This window comes from Camelus ferus, chromosome 13 (genome assembly GCF_009834535.1).
Source record: "Camelus ferus isolate YT-003-E chromosome 13, BCGSAC_Cfer_1.0, whole genome shotgun sequence".
NCBI classification, from domain to species: Eukaryota; Metazoa; Chordata; class Mammalia; order Artiodactyla; family Camelidae; genus Camelus; species Camelus ferus.
In genome coordinates, this window is record NC_045708.1 from 18932552 (window position 1) to 18953331 (window position 20780).

Below are 20780 nucleotides of genomic sequence, written 5' to 3' on the forward strand. Positions count from 1 at the left end.
GCATGCTTTCAACTTAGGCATCTGTTGTTAACTGCCTCACTCCTCCATGTTTCTCAGTTCAGATCCCCAGGCTCAAGACTCTGGCCCAATTTCCCTTACTACACTGGGCTCCATCTACTTGAAGTAATCTCCAGAAGATTGAGGACTTTGTTTTGTAAACTGCTGTACCCCCAGCATCTGAACAGGCATGCAGTAGTGCTGGTTAAATTAAATATGTGCCAAATGAATGAAAGATCTGCCTTCTAGATGATTGACTGCCTTCAGTCAGAGGCTCCTCTGAGCAAATTTTCTGTGGCCGAGGGGATGTCCCTCAAACGGACTGTTGACATGTCCCCTCTAGTGATAGGAGCAGTGATTTGTTTGGATATCACTTCCACTACTGTTATCTGAACTTAAGTTTACTTTTCTGCAAAGTAAGATCAATGAAATCTGCCCTTTAAGGCTCAGGGGTGTTCAGTACCACGTGAGATCATGAATATAAACATACTTTATATATTGTAAGGTGCCAGGCAGTTAAATTCACTTCTGGTCACTTACATACACCTGGAAAACATTGACGATGGAAAGGCTGCTGTACCTGTTCAGTTCGCCTTCTTGGTGTTGAGTTCTCCAGGAGAACCTCTAACTGGCTCTTTCCTTGTCTCTCTCCATTTGCTCCCCCAGGGTCACTCAGGATGTGTCAACTGTCTGGAGTGGAATGAGAAAGGAGAGTAAGTACGAGCTCCAGCACCTGGAGGGGCGCTGAAGAAGAGTGTGGGGAGGCTGGAAGAAGGGCACTTTCCTAACTCTTTGTAGATCTAAGGAAAAAAGGGGACCCAAGTGAGGAGAGACTGCTGCTCTCTACTATATACTGAAGTTTAGTTCATCATTATCAGTACAGAGTTAAACAGTGAATCCCAGGTAGAAGGAAGGTTGGATGACCATCCAAACCCTGTTTTGTTTGGTTTGGTTTTTGATAAGCTAATACATTTAAGGAACAATGGAAAATTTCTCAGGGCAAAATAGAAGAAAATCAATCAGCGTTTACACGATAACCTTACATTCTGTGACATCTGCCGTTCTCCAAATTCTGTGTGGCCTACGTCCTTATCAACACAGGGAAGGGAGAGGGGACCCAGGATCTTGAGGAGAGGTCAGAACTGTTCCCTCGCTCTGCTTGCAGCTTGCTGGCCTCTGGTTCTGATGACCAGCATACGATTGTGTGGGACCCGCTGCACCACAAGAAGCTGCTCTCCATGCACACAGGACACACTGCAAATATCTTTTCTGTCAAGGTGAGCAGTTTAAGCCACAGAGAAAGTGAACGGTGTCACCGGGCTGTGCGCACGATCATGTTTGCATGTGTGTGTCCCATGTTCCCCTTGGGGTCACAAACATCTTTGTGATCTGAGCATCTGCTGATGATTCCTCAAACTCCATCTCTTTTCCACGCTCTACTTCCTCTTTTAGAGCCAAGAGGCCAGCTCCAGATGAATTTGTATTTATGTGATGGGAGGTATGATTCTGAGCATAAACTTCAAAAGCAGGCAGACCTGTGTTTGACTCCTTTATCTGCCTCTTGGAAGCTGTGTGAACTAGGCAAATCACCTGACCTCTCTGAGCCTGTTTACCTGTCTGTGAAAATGAAGTAGCTAAAGAAAATTCCCCACATTCATGAATAAATGAGGAAATAATTTAATTTAAAAAGGAAGTAACAATCCACAGAGTTGACATTACATTTCAATGAGATAATTGATTAAAAAAAGCACCTGACACAGGTACTTTTAGCTGTTCTACTTTTCGTAGGAAATGAGTCTGCTGATTTGTTAGTGGGGGGGAGTTGAGCTGAAGAGAGGGAGGGAGGGGACTTACAAGTGTCTTCAGACCTCTGAAGCCCAGTTATGTGGAAGTGATATGAACTTGTCACTTTTGGTCCCACAGAACAGACCTAGGACTAGTGACTATAAGTCTACAGAAGCAAACGTGGACCTGATGAAAGAAAGAATTGTCTACTGCTCAGAGCTATTTGAAAAAAGTAAAGTGGGCCTTCTGAGGATGTAGTAAATGTCTTAGCACTGAGGTAGTCTCCTCAGTAGGAATTTAATTTGCCAGGTTTAAGGGTGAAGGAAATGGCCTTTTAAGTGTTGTTCCCAGCTCTGAAATTCTGTAATGGATATATGTGAGAGTGAGACTATCCTTTGGAAAGCCTCACTAATGTAAGAAATATTTTTCTAGTTACTATCAAGAAGAATTACTAGGTACCTGACAAAGAAGATAGATTGAAGAGTCAATCTCAACTTACTTCCCTAAACCCTCCTCTTTCCCAAGCTCTGATTCTTATCTTCTGCTCCAGGGACCAATCCAAGATGAATTTCTGTGATTTGAGAGACAGAATAATGCTGATTCACCTCTTGCGTGGTGAACGATTGCTTTCTACCCCTGAAAAGTGTTAATCCAGTTTAAATCTGTGGGGTCAGATCTGGGGAAGGGACCTACCGAAGCCATCAGTTTGGCATTGTAGAGCATAAAAGGTTGAGTTCAGAGTCTAAAATTTCCAATACTCCCTAATATTAAGACCTTGGATAAGGCACTTGCATTCATAGACCCTCAGCCTCCTCTTCTGTTATTTAAAAAAAAAAAAAAAGTGTGGAAAAGGGTTCCTCTCTCTCCTGGTAATAAACCACCACAGATATGTTCGTTTAACCCACGATCTCCCCCTGGTGGCAGGAGTGTGGGACAAGTATGGCAGCAGCCACAAACTCTTCCTAAAGGCTCTCCTGTTCATCTTTGTTGTTGTCTCAAGATGGGATTAAAGACTACTCATTGTCCCTAAAAATTGTTAAATTCCGTCTGTTTAATCTAGCCCTCATCCTGGTGAGCCATTAGAGAAGCGTATGTGGAAAGAGTAAATTGTTGCTCTTGCATGAACTTTTAAGTAAAGCGGGATTTCAGCTATTTAAATGCAAAATAATGCCCCCTACCCCTCCAGCACCATTTGGCCTTGCTGTGGGTTGTAGGGAACTCTTTAATTAATTTAAAAAAAAAAAAGATAATTCAATCTTTTGAACTCAAGAAAAGAAGAACTCACCTAACATCCCAAATATTTCTCTTCCTCAACGCTTGGTGAAAGAACTGTATACTTTCATAACTGTGAGTCAGAGTTGTGTTTGTGGCTATTTTATCCTTTTCATATATGATCTAAAGTATTTTGTCCTCAAGTTCATCAGAACGATTGGGTTCTCATTCTGTATAATAGCTGCATAAAGTTGTATTCTCTTGATGCTCAGCCCTTGCCCAAGGTCTGACATTTGAGCCATTTCCAGCCCTTGCCCTTGTAAGGAGTGCTACTCGAAGCATTTCTACACTGGTCCCTTTCTTCTTTTAGAATTATTTCTCAGAAGTAAAAGTTTTGGGTTGAAAGATAGAAATTGTTTTTATCTTTGTTACCTTTTGGTGTATTGTTCTCCAGAAATATTTGAACCAGTTTAAAACACCCACTCCCTTAAAACAGTGAAAATCCTTTTCATTTTAAGATTAATTTATTACTTAACCCTTAGGTTATTAAATAGTCATAATTTATGGGAGGCATATGGGAGTCAGACAGACTTGAGTTTGAACACAGTCCTGCTGAACTTCAGTTCTTAATGGGGTTATTCTAAGTATCAGTAAATTACCTGCAGGATATCTAGCACATGGTAAATAATTAGTAAATGGTAACAGCTCTGATTATTATCCTTTTAGCTCTTACCTGGGAAGAATCAGAGGAAGAGGGTTCCATAGGTCAGGACCACTCTGGCAAAGTAAAGGTGTATGTCCCGATTTTGACCTTTAGGCCTGTGGGCTGATGCTCGAGATCCTGTTTCCTTGGTGGATTGTCTTGCTTGGGCTTCTTTTCTTATCTGGTTTGAAGAGGGAAAGAAGCTACTAACATTTCATGACCTGCCCCCACCACCTGCTGACCTCTTCTTCAATCTCTTTTGAGCAGTTCCTTCCTCACGCTGGGGACCGAATCTTGATCACAGGGGCAGCTGACTCCAAGGTGCATGTCCACGACCTGACAGTAAAGGAGACGATCCACATGTTTGGAGACCACACCAACAGGGTGAAACGCATCGCCACGGCACCCATGTGGCCCAACACGTTCTGGAGCGCCGCTGAGGATGGGCTTATCCGGTAAGGGCCTGAGGCACAGAGTGGGGCCTGTGCCTCCCCTGCTCCCCTGCGTGTCTGTGCCCCCATCCCGTCTGCCCTACCAGTTCTTTCCATAGACCTGGCTCCTTCCCTCCAGCAGAGTTCCAGCCTCATTTGTCTGCCCAGGATGGTTGTCTGTGGACAGATTCAGCTGGGAACCTTTACTTACACTATTCTTCACCTTCCCCACTCCTTACCCTGTCCTGAACCACGTCCAAGCCCACTGGCCTTCTCACCACCTCAGACACAGTCTGCTGCCTCTGGGCTTTCACGCTTCTGTTCCTTCTATCCGTTTTTCTCAGTCTTTGTCACCCTAAGGAAACAGCTTAACAGTTACCTCCTCAGATGCACCTTCTTGGACCATCCTACCTAAAGCAGACCCCCACCATTATTCTCTGTCTCCATACCCTAAGTGTATCCTCTATAACTCTCATCACCATCTGTAGTTCTTTCATTTTATTTATTTGTTGGTTGACTTTTTTGTCTGTATCCCTCACTGAATAGTAAACTCTATCAGAGTTTTGCCAGTCTTCTCCATCTTGTCTGTGTCTATCTTGTCCTTGGTTGTGTCCCTAGAGCTGAGCACAATGCCTGGCACATAGAGGTACTTGATAAATCCCCCTTGATCAGTTGGTCAGTGGGCTCATACCTGGAAGGGGGGTAGCCAGCCAGAAATGGTTACTGTCCCCCTTTGCATTGGCCTGTATTGTCACACCTCTGCCTCTACCTCCCTTCATCTTAAAGTGGTCTCATTGCCCTCCTTTAACTCCTTTCTTCAGATGTGACCTTAGAACTTCCTTATCTCCCCAGTCTGCCTTACTTGCCTCCCTTGAGATACTATGGGACTTTGCACCCTCTTCCTTATTAGAAAGGAGGAGGGGTATCTAAGTAAGTTATGCATGAACTATAACTCGGGTAGACCCCCCTGGACCACAGTTTCCTTATCTATAAAATGGGAATTATCATAGTATCTCTTTTGTTGTCCTGAGCATTAAAATTGAGATAGTACCTGTAAAACTTTAGCTTCGTACTTAGAAGACAGAAAGCACTTAGTTGGTGGTAGGTCCAGCTCTGTGTTGCACTTGCTGACCTTGACTGACCGGACTGTGCCTGGGCAGCAGGTAGAGGCTAAACATCCAGGGCGTTCAGTGGGGGCCTAGTACTTGGAGCAGGTGCAGCCAGGGAGGGCGCCCCAGCAGAAGCTGAGCCTTTCCAGAGAGGGGGTTTGGAGGATTTGGGTTGGCAAGGAAAAGCAGAGTGGACCCCCAGCCTGAGCAGAGTGTGTGAAGGCAGGGATAGACGTGCCACATACAGGCACAGAGTCTGTAGGTGTAACTGACCCACACTTAGAAAACTGAGGAACAAAGTTGGAGAGGTGTGTGAAATCATGTCTTGAAAACTAGACTGAGGAGTTTGACAGACGTGAACTAAAAGTAAACTCATGCTAAAAGTGTTGAGGAGTCTCTGTAATTTTTTGAGCAAGAGAGTGATGTAACAAAATATTTTAGGAAGAGCAATCTGATGAGAATGGCTTAGAAAGGTAAAGTGAACAATGAAGAGATTATTGCAGAGGTGGGTGAGCATGTGGGTGATGCCCTCACCAGTGCCTGAATGTGCCTGTGTCCTGGCAGTGGGAGTGTGCTGGGGCCCGTGGGACATTGTGGCATGACCTTTACCACCAGATGGGACTCGTGCTTGTCCTGGCAATGGGTATTTCTACGTAGCTCTTAGATCACCAGATTCTCTTTTCTGTCACCTCCATACTTCTTTTGTTTCCCCTAAGAAACTAGATTAAGAATAGCATTAAGAATTAGAATCAAGGAGCAAAGCAGAGCGGTTAAAGTGCAGTCTTCCCAGCTCTGCACTGTCTGCAGGGTCATCCAGGCAAGTTATTTAACTTCTTTGAACCTCAGTGTTCTAGTGGTACCTAGGGATAGTATGAGAATTTAATCAGATAATACATGTACAACACTTAGGGGCAATACTGGACACAAAGCAATTTCTCACTAAGTGTTAGTAGTCACTAGTAATAGTACTTAGTAACAATAATATTGAAATTTGTTTTTTAAAAAAGCCACAATAGTATCCACCTTAAGGAGTAATGTTAGAATAAAACAGAATGTGTGAGAAGCCTACTACAGGTGCCTGGCACACAGTGGGCACTCAAGAAATGGGAGTGGTTTTGACATTCTTAGTATTTACAAACAGGTCCAAAGCCCCTCCCAGTTCCCTTACACAGGAGGCCTTGGCTTCTCCCCTGCCCTCCACCTATGGACACGACCCCCCATCCCCTAACTGTGTCCTCTCTCACAGCCAGTATGACCTTCGGGAGAACAGCAAACACTCGGAGGTGCTGATTGACCTGACAGAGTACTGTGGCCAGCTGGTGGAGGCCAAGTGCCTCACTGTCAACCCCCAGGACAACAACTGCCTGGCAGTAGGGGCCAGCGGGCCCTTCGTGAGGCTCTACGACATTCGCATGATCCATAACCACAGGTATGAACAGCGTGGCCTCCCGTGGGCAAGTCCCTGCGAGCCTGCAGCCCCTTCCCCTCACCATCATGCCCTCTTCTTTTTAAAGCGGGTTTTTAAAATTCTGTGATTTTTGAAAAAAAAATTTAATCCATGCTTGTTTTCTAAGATACGAAAAGTATATTGAAGAAATTACCCATCATCCATCACCTGAAAGAAATCACGATGTATAATATTTTCTGCTTGTTCTTTTACTATAAGTGTATGTACAGAGTTATAATCTTGTACATGTCATTCCTTTATTTGTACGTGTGATTTTACTTTACTCTTTTTTTTTTTTAAACAAAAGACGTCCCAGACCTGAGCAGCTCCACCAGCCTAGGTGTTCAGTGGACTCCTGGGGCAGGTGCAGGGACTTCTGGCCTGCTTTCCTTCCATTTGTGGATTTGGGCCACTGTTGTCGCTCCTCACACACGACATGACTTAGCATGGACCTTGAGCCTTAGCCTCCTCATCTGTAAAATGAGGCTAACAGGGTGGCCATGAGGACCAAGACAGTTGGCAGGACATACTTAACAGAGCACTGTAGTGTATGTGTCCACAGCTGTCTAGCTGCTGGACCTTTAGGGGTGCTGGGGTAAGGAAGAAAGGTACCTCCTCCCACATCTCTCCAGGGATAGAGACTTAGGGTTTTCTCTAAGGAATGCGGTCTGGTCTAGCCAGGAGAAGTGTTAGGCATTATAACCTATATGATTTGCTTTCCTACCAGGAAAAGCATGAAGCAGAGCCCTTCAGCAGGTGTGCATACCTTCTGTGACCGGCAGAAGCCCCTTCCGGACGGTGCAGCCCAGTATTACGTAGCAGGTAGGGCTCAGCCCAACTCTGGCCCCAGACCCTTGGCTGGGTGCTGCCTCTCTCTGGGGCAGTGCAAGGAGCCAGCATGGCGCAGTGATCAGGAGCAAGGGGCTTAGAGTCAGACAGACCTGGGCTTTAATCCTGCCGACCTTTGACCAGCCATCATGCGACCTTTGGCAAATTACTTACCCATGATGAGTCTTCATTTCTTTTCTGTAAAATGGGGTTGTAATGACTCGATGAGATAATGCATGTGAAACAGTTGGCCCAGTGCATATAGTAAGGACTCAACACTTGAAGCTGCTTTTACGATGACGATGATTGCTTTCATCATTGATGTGGCTGGCTTCACACAACTCCCTTGCCCCTTCTGGGAGGGACTGGGAGCCTCACACTAGGATGACTGGGCTGTTCCCTGCAGGTCACCTGCCAGTGAAGCTGCCTGACTACAACAACCGTCTGAGAGTGCTGGTTGCCACTTATGTAACCTTCAGCCCCAATGGCACAGAGCTGCTGGTCAACATGGGAGGAGAGCAGGTATGGATGGCTGCCCACGGTGGCTCTGCCTGACCCTGCTCCTATTACCCAGCAGCCAGGGCTGTGTACCCCACATCCACCATCATGAGACAGACAAGAAGCCTCGTTGTAAATGACATTACAGTGAAATGTGGAAGTGACATGACATCCTTGGAATTCCCAGAACAGTGCCCTGACCTTGAGTGTAAGCTTTAGAATTGACAGACTTACCTCCAAATGCTGGCCTCCTGTTCACTAGCTGTGTATTGTGACATTAAACAAGTCTTTTCATTTTTCTGAACATTGGTTTCCTCATCTGCTATTTTCCTAGGAGGAAATCCTGGGGCTGAGAGCATGCAGCCAGGCTGTAGTTAAAGCCAAGTTTGGGAAGTATTTTTTGATAATAGGAGGTTGCTTAACCTTCTGTTTACATGCTCTCAGTCAGGATATGTAGTAAGCCTTGCATGAGTTCATTTTCTCTACAAACACTGAGTACTTACTCTGGGAGAAACATTATCATAAACATGAGGGAGACAAATATGAAATACGACCCCTCCTAGGCTGATGGGAGAGCCGTGGCAAGCGAAACTGTTGATGACATTAAAAGGCAAAGTGTGATTTTGTAGAAGAGAAATGGGATGGAGAATGGGTGAGCACCTGAGTTAGAAATCAGACTCTGGCTTCAGATTGCTGAGCTATCACCTGGCGTAAAGATAGCAGAGTGGTTTGGAGCCAGACAGACTTGGTTTTGGGTGCTGGCTGTGCCACACTGTTGCTTTTGTGGCCCTGGATAAATCAATGAAACTCCAAGCCTACATTTCTTCATCTATAAAGGAGGTGATGATAATAGTACCTTTTTGTGGGGTGGTTTTTAGAATGAAATAAGAAAAGTCATACAAAACACTTAGCAGAGGTCCTGGAGCAAAGTAAGAATTCAATAAGTGTTAAGTAACAATAGATAATATTTACCAAGGGAAGTAACTAGCAGTGTTACTTTGGACAACTTGCTTCCCTTCTCTGAGGCTTCAGTTTTCCCAGCTGTAAAATGAGACCTCTGAGGGCTTTGTCAGCCTAAACACATGATTCTAAGTAATGACAACATTTCAGGCCATCCACTCTAACAGCCAGGAACTGGAATGGCTTTCCTGCCTGAGGTTTGCTCAAGAGAAACCCCTCCTGCCTCAGTTGAGGGTTCCCTGCTCAACACTCAGCTGTGTTCCTGGAGCCACCTAGGTGTGGTCCAGCCACATTCCTGCCTCACAGTGTCCATTCTTCTCTTGACCCCTCCACCCTAGGTCTATTTGTTTGACCTGACTTACAAGCAGCGGCCATACACCTTCCTCTTGCCTAGAAAATGCCACTCCTCAGGGGGTAAGTTCTCTCTTCTGGTGTCCTTGAGGGCAGCTCTGCTGGGGAGCGTGAGTGCGCGCTGCCTCTGCTGAGAAGCCTGCCCCTTCCCGTGTGCTGTGGCTGTGATCCTCCAAAAGGAGTAGGTTCTCTGAAATAACACTGTACAGTAAGAAGGAAGGTAACACTGGGTCGGAGAGGTCTGTCAAGGGGATTTGCTTTACAGCCCTTCTCACTTCCCTCTGAAAAAACAGGTTCTTTCCATGGCTCGGCTCTTGAGAACCTGAAGTAGTTGCCCTTCCCTTCTCGCCCTGGATCAGTCTCCTCACTGACTTCTTGCTGAGGCATACGGTTGATTTAGGCACCTCCTCACCACCCATTCCCATCCCCACCCCCAGCCAAGGGTAATGCCAAGTTGAAGTTGTGTCCCTCTCCAGCCAGCAGAGGGCGCACAGGCTTTTCTTTATGTCCTTGCTTGCCTGCTTGTCAGAACTTGCTTTCTGGGAGTGGATCTTACCCTGGGAGGATAGCCCCACAATGGAACCATCAGACCCTGTGATGGAAGCTGGAGGGCTGCCGAGGGGAAATGGAGACCTCCTTCTAAGTTGTTGCTGTTCCTTTCTCCCCATGCCCTGCCAGAAGTTCAGAATGGCAAGATGTCTACCAATGGTGTGTCCAATGGCGTGTCCAATGGCCTGCACCTTCACAGCAATGGCTTCCGGCTCCCGGAGAGTAGGGCACATGTCAGGTGAGGCCAGCATGACTTACCAACCCTCCCAGCCCCAGTTACACCTTACGGACTGGAGGGAAGGGCATGTCCTGTAAACCCTCCTGACCCCCTCCCAGGCACATACCCCAGAGTCAGGGAACTGGGGCAAAGAGGCTTCTGGAATGTGGCTAGTGGTCCCAATGCCACTTCTACTTGGTAGGACTCCAGTCATGTTCAACTGAAGCTCTGGTCCCTTGATACCAGTAGCTGGGATCAGGACCCAGGGGTTAGCTCCTGTTAGCACTGGGCCCCCTCCTAAAGAGGTCCCACACAAATGGGCCTCCCCCATTTTATTTTCTCTATCCATAGCATCTTCTGGCCTCTGTTCACTGCCAGGCCCTGTGCGGGCTTTGGTTTCAATGTGCCCAGATCCTCTAGCCCTTGAGAAAAACAGAATTATCTATAAAGAGATCCACAGGAGGGACCTGGGTGGAAGCTCAGCACGGAGGCAAGTGGTGTCAGCTACTTTCATGCCCAAGAATTTGATTTAAGAATTCCCCAAACCTGTCCAGGATAGCTTCATTTCTGCCTGTCTGGTTTTTTCACTGGCTCAGAGCATCTGGAATTGTGACCATTCCCTCTCACAGTAACCCAGGCCAAGGATACAAATGGAACCCTCTTCTAGATGACAGTGCAGATCCCAAGGTCCAAGAAAACCTGAGTGGCCTTCAGGCAGGGCTACAGACTTCCTGAGGGACTTCTCTGACTTTCCTTGGTTGGCCTGACTTGGCTCTGCTTCCCCCATAGCCCCCAGGTAGAGCTGCCCCCATACCTGGAGCGCGTGAAACAGCAAGCCAATGAGGCTTTTGCCTGCCAGCAGTGGACCCAGGCCATTCAGCTTTACAGCAAGGCCGTGCAGAGGGCCCCTCACAACGCCATGCTCTACGGGAACCGAGCTGCTGCCTACATGAAGCGCAAGTGGTAAGTGGGCCTGGGCCAGGACGAAGGATGAAGGCAGTGGGCCTGATGGAGCCAAGTTGCTGAGGCATCCAGGAAAGTAGCAGTAACATCCTGCTGCCTCTTAGGGCTTCTTAGGCCCAGGCTTCTCCATCCCACCTCCAGGTTGGTGGTGGGTTGGCGCCTGACCTGTTAGTCAGGAAGTCTCAAGCACCAGGAAAGCTCACAGTTAAGTGGAACATGTTCACGAGAGGCATCAACATGGTGCTTTGTTATAAAGTGCTATGACCACTGGGGAAGTGGGAATTGAGAGAATGATTAATCCCAACTCTTAGAGAATTCGGCCCTGAATTGGACTTTAAAGGAGCAGTAGAGTCTTGCTAGATGGAAATGAGGCATTTGGTGAATTCAGTTTGTATCTATTTGAAATGATTCTTCAGCTCAACCCTGGGGTTTGCTTTCCTGTGCTCTTGGACCCTTTAGACCAAGCACAAATGAGATCCCAGATATCTGAAGCTGGCTGTGGGTCTTGCTGTGTTGTAGTGGCTAGTGGTAAAGGAGTAGGTCCATATCCTGAAGAACCTTTATCTTTGGAGACCATAAGGGCCCCCAGCCCTTCTGCCTGCAGCACCAGCAGGCAAGCAGGCAGGCAGACCCCATACCCCAGCCAGGGCCAGGACGGGAGATGGATAGAGCTGGGCCCACAGCCATTTCTGCTCCGTCTGGCATCCGTCAGCTCTGCCCAGACAGACAGGCCAGCTGGTGTGCCATCGTCTGGCTGCAACTAGGCAGACCAGAGAGAGAAGCTTAAGAAACCCACCCAAGTCAGCAGGATGGTGGATGGGGGTTTGGGAAGATGCTGTCCCCACAGACCTTAGCTCAGGCGTCAGGAGTTTGCCAAGGGCTCAGATGGCAGCCAAATCCAGGAGATGACAGTTTGGGGGCCATCCTGAGATGTTTTGCCTCCCTGTCCCAGAAAGTGGGTAGAATGCAGTGGTCTTCATCCAGGCTCTATGCTGAGAGCTGTCTCACTCCTGCATTCTTGCTAAGGGAGACTAATGATTTCCCAAGCCATGTTCTATGCACTAGGACCTAGGGACACAAAGGTCTGTCACTTTCAGTTCCTGTGCTCCAGAGTGCCCAACCTTTGGATGGAGGATAAAGATGTGGACATGGTTCATCACCAAAGAGGCAGGAAGCAGTAAGTCTTTAATGGTCAGGTGAAGTGCTCTGGGCATCAAGGAAAGTTAGGTCACTTTAACTGAGGATCAGGAAAGCATCAGGAAGATGTGATGTCTAAATGGGCTTTCAGTGTGGGCAGGCTTAGACAAGGAGATGAAAAGAGGAGGGGACTGTGGGGGAAGGACATTCCCAGGGAGATGCAGTGGTGTGAACAAAGGCATGGGGGTGGGGGACTGACTGGAGAGCTTGTTTGCAGAACAACAAATCCATTTGGCTGGAGTAGAGGGTTCGGGAAGGGACTGGCAGGAGATGAGTCTGTGAGGTAGCCTGGGGCTGGCCTGGGAAGGACTTGGAATGCAGAGCGGTGGTGTTTTGGCCTTAATTCAGTGGATGATGGGCAGCTACTGAAGAGTTTTGAGCAGGAGAGGGATGTGCTGAGGGCTGTCTTTTCAGGGAGATCGATCTGGCAGTATGTCTGGATGGGTGAGCCTCCCCATCCCCACTTGCCTGCCAGTGACCCCTAGAATGTCACATTCTGTCCCAGGCCAGTCTCCCCAGGGCTGCCATCTGCTCCTGGATGCAGTGGGAGCTGTCAGCCTCCGGCTCCTGGCTGGTCGCTGGTCTGGCTCTCCCCAGGAGCTCTGAGGGGCACCTTGCAGGCGGTAATTGGGTTTCCAAACAGCGCCTGCTCCTTCGTCACAGCCACTCGTTCTGATGCAGGCCATGCTATTGAAGCACTCTGTCTCCTGCCTGCCCCCACAATGGCTGAGTTGCGTGTCCTAATCTGAGCATGGCTGCTCCAAGGACCAGATGCTCCCTCTGAGTGCTGTAGGGGAGGAGGGTTAGGAGGACATCTCCCATGTTGGGCCTTCTCTGGCCCCACTCAGGAGGATTGTGAGCCATGCCTTCATGGAGGGACCACCAGCTCTGGGGAGTGCTGCTTAGGACAGCTGGGTCCTGGGCCCACCTCAACCCAGCAGGAAAAAAAAAAAAAAAGAAAAAGAAAACCAGCTCCCAAAGGAGAAGTGGCTCCTAGGGACCCATCCAGCTCTCCAGTTGAGAGGTGGGAACTGGTCTACAGAGCTGGGGGAATCTGTATCTTACATTCTGGCCCACAGTGGGAGAAGGAGGGGCTTCTCCTTTGCCTCCAACCCCCAACTACTCCCCCCAAAGAAAACCATTCCCACTTCCCCATATCTATTGCTTTGGGGGCTTGGAGAAGTGAGTGTGGACGATTTGGAGCTCCTGGCGTGCAGCAACCCCCCCCCACACACACACAGCCATCAGGTTCCAGAGAACTGACTCTGCCAGACTGTCAGGCCCCATCCTCCAGCCCCGGGAGGTAGAGGCCACAGCTGCTGTGGATCAGTCAGCCAGGACGGAGGGGGGTCTGGCTGAGGGCTTGCTGCCTGCTGGTCAGACCCTGAATCCCCAGCCTGGCACTTCTGGCTTCACCAGACCACAGAACTGTCCTTGAGGGCCCCCTGCCTCAGACGTGGCTTTGAAGGCCAGCCGGGGGTGGGGGGGGATCTGAGGAGGTGGATGGAGGAAGAGAGAAGGAGGGCTTGGGGAGCCTGAGGCGGGCAAGATGCCAGGCCTTCTGCTGCAGAGCTGCGGGTGCCTGGGGTGAGCGGATGTGCAGTTGCACGCTGTGTCCAGCAGAGGGCAGCTGGATACTGGTTTTTGCCACCACCTACCTCCCATTTCCTACCTACCCAAGACCTCAAGGTTCCTGGCTTGCCTCCTTAACAAACCCCTTCTTCTGGGGAGCAAGGCCTGGGCTGATCCAAGATTCTCTTCACCACCCCCCCAGTACCTTTGCCCTGAGATCTCTCAAAGGTGGGGTGGGGTGGCCACTGAAAGTGAAGGAGACTGAGTGGAGACTCCTGCATGCCACATGGCCCCACCTCCAAGCCACGTTCCCTTGCTTTTCTAGGGATGGTGACCACTACGATGCTCTGAGGGACTGCCTCAAGGCCATCTCCCTAAATCCATGCCACCTGAAGGCACACTTCCGCCTGGCCCGATGCCTCTTTGAGCTCAAGTACGTGGCTGAGGCCCTGGAGTGCTTGGATGATTTCAAAGGGAAGTTCCCGGAGCAGGCACACAGCAGCGCTTGTGATGCATTGGGACGTGACATCACGGCTGCCCTCTTCTCCAAAAATGATGGTGGTGAGTGGGTACTGAGGGGGGGTTGCTGTCACTCTTTCTATTTAAGGTGCTGCATGACGTTCTGGAGAGGATGTAGTTCTGGGGTTGGAGATACTGATTGAGAAACCATGTGACCTTGAGATAGTTACCTGGTCTCTTTGAGACCAGGATTAGCAGTAACATGTTGAGGCACCTGGTGTAGTGCCCGCAACTTAGGATAAAAGTCAGCTGAACCCAGTGTGCCTTGCAGGTCATTCTCTCCTGCTCACAGACAGTCCTTGGCCACTCCATTGGGGTCTAAGTTCAGGGTAGTGGCTGGAGTGAGCTTGCTTCTGTTTGCATGGGTGCAGAAGAGACAGCAGCACAGGACAGTAGAAATTCCTTGGGCACAGATGTGGAGCTTCAGTTTCCAAGTTCAGCTCTGCCACTTGGTAACCATGTGACCTTGGGCAAAGCACAGCCTCTGGAACCTGCTGCCTTACCTGCATAGAGAGCATTTGAGGTCCTGCATGGCTCACCAGGGTAGCATTGGAGAGTGAGCTGGGTAACTGTGGTCTGTGAACGTGAGCGGGGAGCTCACTGGGGACAGGCATGGATTCTCCCACTCTCCTTTGCAGTTTGCTAACCATGGATTGATTCATTTGTCTAAATAGTGCCAGGCACTGTGCTGGGTCCTGGGAATACAGCTGGGAATAAGTCAGGTGGAATTTCTGTACTCATGAGTTTATAGCCTTGGGAAGGAACCAAGCGATGAAGGAGAAACAATGCCCTGGGGACCTGACAGGGTGTAGGTGTCGGGGGAGGGCTCGATGACAGACTCAGGTTCTTGAGGAAGAGACATTAAGGCTGAGGTCTTGAGGATGAGGAGGAAGAATTAAGTAGATACAAAGTGTAGCTGGGGCAGTAAAGAGTCCTGGCATAGGGACCAGCATGTGCCAAGGCCCTGAAGCAGGCAGGAACAAGGCACTGAGAAAACTGGTATGATTTTACCCAAGGCATTTAACCAGTCAGTACCTCAGTTGGGATCCATGATAACTTGTCCTCTAGAGAAGGGGGCTTGGACCTTACTGCCTTCAGAGCTATGAATCTCTTTAGAAAAATCACCCCCCCTCAAAGCTTTCTCAGCAGTGCTTTACCCTCCCCTCTCTACCTCTCACCTCCACAGAAACAGACGTTGGGCCTGTGCCTCCTTGGGGCTTCCAGACATTATTCGGGGACCTGAGCCAGGGCCTACCTGGCATCAGAGGTCTCCTCTTGAACACCCTCAAGGGCCAAATCCAAAGATGCTTCTTCCCCATAGTTGTTCTCAGTTTTCCAGGGTAGGGGTGGAGGCAGGTAGCCCTCCATTTCTTACTGCTTGGACTGAAAACAGTGTGGAGTGGGGATGGAGGGGAGGTGGGGGAGGGGAGGGAGGAACAGGACTCTCACCTTTCCTGTTCTCTTTCCGCAGAGGAGAAGAAGGGAGCTGGTGGTGGTGGCGGTGGCGGCAGCGGCGGCGGCGGCGGCGGCGGCGGCGGCGGCGGCGGCGGCCCCGTCCGCCTCCGCAGCACGAGCCGCAAGGACTCCATCTCAGAGGATGAGATGGTGCTGCGGGAGCGAAGCTACGACTACCAGTTCCGCTACTGTGGCCACTGCAACACCACCACGGATATCAAGGAGGCCAACTTCTTTGGCAGGTCCGAGGCCCTGAAGAGGAGGGGGGCACAGCCCAGTTGGCAGCAGGAGGTTGGGAGGGGAGGTGTGGGGACATAATGCTTTCAGGAAAGAGTCTCAAACCCCAGCCCTTGGGCAAGTGGCTTCACTTCTGTGGGCCTCAGTTTCTTCATCTGTAAAATGAAACCAGCCCATCCTACTAAGGGGCCATAACAAGGACTAAGAGGTAATCCAGAAAGCATCCAGCGCAGCGCCTGGACTCACCCTTACCCCCCACCTCCTGCTCCCTTTATCTCCATGTGCTGGAGCTTGGTTTCTTTATCTGGATTCCTGGAGCCTTCCTCTGCTGGGGGCATGAGGCAAGAGCCCTGAGAGGCTGGCAATCTTATGTTCCTAGAACTGTGCCCCCAGTACTGAGGGTCATGGCCCATGTCTCAGAGACCACTGCCCCCAATCCTCCTTTGCAGATGATGTGCTTGCTTTGGATAGATTAGGTACATGACTGTGAATCAAGAATCTCCCTCAAGATCCCTTTTAAATGTCAATGGTGTGTGAGGGGCAGATGTGCTATAGGATTTTGGGGTCTGGATCCAGGAAAGCTAGGACTTCTGAGGAAAGCCTCAGGCAAGAGTGTTTTCAAGAGTTTTCCCAGAGACCTAAGAGATGCAAGATCCTGGTACCCAAGGACCTTATAATGTAGTTTGGGGGAGAGTAAGTTGGGTGGACCCAAGCAGTCCCTGACACTGAGGTTAAGGGAACACTTGAGCAGTGACAGGGCTCTGCAGTGTGGAGAGAATGGCCATGTACGTGGGAGCTCTGAGTCAGGGGAAGGCCTCAGAGTTCGGAGGGCTGATGGGCTTCAAACGTTCCTGCTCCCCCTTTCCCTGAGCCGCACAGCCTCTACTTGAGGCTGTAGGGCAGTACCCCACCTGACCTCCCTGCCCTTTGCTCCCCGCCAGCAACGCTCAGTACATCGTCAGTGGCTCTGACGATGGCTCCTTCTTCATCTGGGAAAAGGAGACCACCAACCTGGTCCGCGTGCTCCAGGGGGACGAGTCCATCGTCAACTGCCTGCAGCCACACCCCAGCTACTGCTTCCTGGCCACCAGCGGCATTGACCCTGTTGTGCGGCTGTGGAACCCCCGGCCAGAGGTGAGGGTGTGGACAGGTGGCAGAAGCTAGACAGGAAGGAGGGTAGGGATGGTCCCTGCAGCTGAGCCTGTGAGGGTTGGAGAGGTCACCTGAGTTACGCAGAGGCCAGAGGCTGCTAGAATGAGTGAGCTCTTACCCCAGGGCCCAAGGCTGTGTCGAGGTGGGGAGTCAGCAAGTTCTGAAAGCTCCAAATGAAGTGGGCAACTCCTGGGGCATGTCCTTGAGCCAGCTGCAAAGATGAGACTCACGTACAGTGAACTAACCACGGACTGGGTGCAGGAGGGCAGGGAGGGAACGGACCAGCTCGAACACCACCTCATGAGAACGGTACCTCAGAGGCTCCCTAGGTGCTCTGCCCCTCATAAACCACTGTGCCGTGTCCCCCAGAAGCTGTGCAGAGGCCAGTCCCTCAGTCACATGAGAAGGATGTAGGCTTTGGAGTCTGGTGGGCCTAAGTTTGAATCCTGGTCCCCTCACTCACTGCCTGAGGGACTTAACCATCTCTGACTCAGGGTTTTATCATCTGTACATTGGAACGGGAATGACAGCACCACCTCAGAAGGTTGCTTTGAGGATTAAAGAAGTGATGCCTGTGGTGTGTCCAGCCCACAGGGACACCTAGGACAGTGTAGTCCCCTCCACTTCCCCCATGGGTAGCCAGGTGGACCAGCCTGAGGCCTCCCCAGGCCTCTACCCCGCCTCCCCCTCTTCCCAGCTGGCAAACAGAAGTCAAGAGGTGTATCTAATTCCAGAGGCAATTTTCTATAAATTTTAAGGAGACCCCTACAGGACCCTCCCTTGACGGGAGAGGAAAAGGAGGATAAAGGAATCCTAGTTGGCAGTGGTAGCAGAAGAGTGGGGTGGGGGGAGTTGTGTCCATACCCTTACCCCAGGTGTCTAGTATGTGTGCCCAGCATATCCTGGTGTGAGTCCTCCCTCATTTACGTCCATGTACGGGCCCCCATGTATGTAACCCTGTGTAGTGTGTCCCCCATATATGTCTCCATGTGGTATGTCCTCATTTTCCCAGTGTGGGGCCTCCGATGTACACCCTGGTGTGTGTACTCCCCCCAGTAGGTATCTATCCCAGGGTGTTGTGTCCCCTCCTGGTGTGTATTACTGTGTGGGCCTCCCCAGCATGTATAACCCGTGTGGTGTGTCATCTCCCTCACACATGTCCTGGGGGGTGGGGGGGTCCCGCATACATCCCAGGATGTGTTCCCCTCCAGCCTTATACACATGTGGGTACACCCGGGTGTGTACGTGTCCCCCCACATGTACCGCTCAGCTCTGTGTGTGTGGCCTCTGCACACATATCCCATAATATGTGTGCCTTCCCCTCCAGTATGTCCTGGTGTCGTCCCCCCCGCCCAGAGTGAAGACCTCACAGGCCGCGTTGTGGAGGACATGGAGGGCGCGTCCCAGGCCAACCAGCGGCGCATGAACGCGGACCCGCTGGAGGTGATGCTGCTCAACATGGGCTACCGGATCACGGGCCTGAGCAGTGGGGGCGCCGGGGCCTCGGACGACGAGGACAGCTCCGAGGGCCAGGTGCAGTGCCGGCCCAGCTAGAGCCTCCCGGCCTTGGCCCAGCCCCTGCTGTTGCTGGATCCTCGCCTGGGCAGGAGGTCAGGGGGTTCTGTTTTAGTTTGTCTTCCCCTTCCCTCCATTTTTTCATTTTCCCTGTTTTGTTTGTTAGTTTGGCATTGGGGTGGGGGTTGCTACAACTTGCTGGCTTTCGGACTTTTGGGCGGATTGGCCCTTGACTGGCCCCAGCCCTGAGCAGCAGAGCAGGAGGGGAAGCTCCTCCATATGCCCCCCACCTCCCACTTCCCTGTCCCTGGAGGGCACTGGCCTGTGTCAGGTGGGGAGGCAAGGGCTGAAGCTGTCTTCAAGGACTGCCCGACCCTTCAGTTGGCAGCAGGACGAGGAGTGGGATTCCCAGGCTGTCAGGGCTAGCCTTGACCACTTGCTGCGTTTGCTCCTGGCGGGCAAAGCTAGCTCCTTCGTGGTCTTCAGGGAAGGTTTGGAAACAGGATAGGGTCCCCTCCCTTCCTCCAGAGCCACTGTGTCAGGGTGGAAACAGAAGTAAGGATGTGTGCCCTGGAGCAGGCATGGCCAGGCCACTGCCTCCTTGCAGTACAGCATCCTTGCCCTCGTCCCAGGCACTGGCTCTGGGTCCTGCGCCTGCTCTCAGGGGCTCAGCCTTTCCCAAGGGCCCTGGCAGAGGGTGGGGCACCGCATCATACCCCACCCATCTGTGCCAGCCCTTCTGCACTCGCACTCGGAAGGGCCACTCTCCTCCCTCGGGGCGGGCGCTCTTTGGCCTCACTGTGACCTTCCTGCCAGAGCTCCCAGCCAGGCCTACTCTCGCTGAGGTGGCACTCCCTGCTAGGGCCTTCCAGGCCCTCTCTGCCCTCCCTCCCACCCCACATGCTGAGCCGCCACAAAGACCAAAGAAGTGATGGCTTTTCTAGTCCCCTGCTGCTCTGGGGGGAGGGGGTGGGTCTCCTGAGCCACTCGGATGGGAAAGTCCTAACTCAGCCCCCTCCCTCCTCAGCAGCCTGAGCTTTACACTGGATGCAGCAGTCACCCCACCACTCACCAAGCCTCCCTCTTTACCCCCTTGGCTCTCAGCTCAGGGGCTGCTCCCGGTAGTTGGTTCAGCCTTCCTCCCCTCTCCCTCCCCTTTCAGCGCTCACTTGGCTCCAGCCCTCCAGCTGCAGCCTCTGGAGAGAAGCGGCCTCCCTCCCTCCCTCCCTCCCTCCACCCTGTCTCTGCCAGGTGCCTCCTCTCAGTCAGGCTTCAGAGAAGCCCTGGAGACCGGAGGACCATGTTAAAAGCTTTTTCACAGTTTTAAGAAGATGAGGGGTATGAGGGGTGGTGAGGATAGTGGTGGGGGGTCTGGCACCATCTAGTCATTGCTTTAATCCCAGCAACACAGGTGGCAGCTCCTCCCCCTTCCTCTCCACCCCATCCACCCCTCTCTTCTAGCTTGGTAATGAAGTATATTTATTGGTGAAGGAAACAGCTGCTGCTGCTTCTCCTGCTGCTGGGACTTGCTCCCCATCTCTTCTCCAAGACCTTTCTCCAGCCGGGAGGGGAGAGCGGGAGCACTGGGGCTGGGCCCTGGGGCCCAAGGACCAGCAGGGGCCCCTTTGCTTTCCTGTGTTCGAGCCACGCCATTTCCTCTCTCCCTGCCTCCCACCCTCTTCCCTGCCTCCTGCCCCTGCCTGCCCAGCCTGGGCCCTGCAGTGTGGAGAGACACATAAGCCTTACTGTCCTCTGGGGGCAGGAGCCGAGCCTTTTTGTTGCTCCGCTCCCAGGAGAGTGAGGGTGACGCAATTGATTAAAACCATTTTGTTCTAGGTGTGGCTGGTGGCGTTTGTGGGATGCAAATGGGTCTTGGGATCAAAGTGAGGGTATCTCACCTCTGTGGCTCTGAGACTTTGTGTAACCACAGCTCTACCAGGTAGAATGAGGCCTCCCTTGGAGGGTCCCTGTGGACAGCAGCCACTCAGCCTAGCAGGGCCAAGGGCAGAGCCAGGCCTGGTGGCTGTGATTTGCAATAATCAGCTTTCACTCTCTGGGTTGTTTTCCCATCTGTAAAATAAGG

General features: G+C 51.2%; 1 protein-coding gene across 3 annotated transcripts in view; it reads left to right on the forward strand.

Annotated features, from left to right (window-relative positions):
• WDTC1 (WD and tetratricopeptide repeats 1) overlaps positions 1 to 20534 on the forward strand; it is a 59187-nt gene extending 38653 nt beyond the window's left edge. For 2 of the 3 annotated variants that reach the window (XM_032495608.1, XM_032495607.1), the window contains 13 exons: positions 664 to 710; positions 1163 to 1274; positions 3965 to 4152; positions 6484 to 6666; positions 7412 to 7506; positions 7919 to 8034; positions 9309 to 9384; positions 10000 to 10108; positions 10877 to 11050; positions 14145 to 14380; positions 15810 to 16035; positions 16972 to 17164; positions 18539 to 20534. In XM_032495608.1, coding sequence (XP_032351499.1) covers positions 664 to 710; positions 1163 to 1274; positions 3965 to 4152; positions 6484 to 6666; positions 7412 to 7506; positions 7919 to 8034; positions 9309 to 9384; positions 10000 to 10108; positions 10877 to 11050; positions 14145 to 14380; positions 15810 to 16035; positions 16972 to 17164; positions 18539 to 18736 — 1953 coding nt within the window. In that variant the 3' untranslated portion in view covers positions 18737 to 20534. The remainder of the gene's footprint in view (positions 1 to 663; positions 711 to 1162; positions 1275 to 3964; positions 4153 to 6483; positions 6667 to 7411; positions 7507 to 7918; positions 8035 to 9308; positions 9385 to 9999; positions 10109 to 10876; positions 11051 to 14144; positions 14381 to 15809; positions 16036 to 16971; positions 17165 to 18538) is intronic. The other variant, XM_032495609.1, reaches the window with a different exon arrangement.
• Positions 20535 to 20780: the final 246 nt, after the last annotated feature.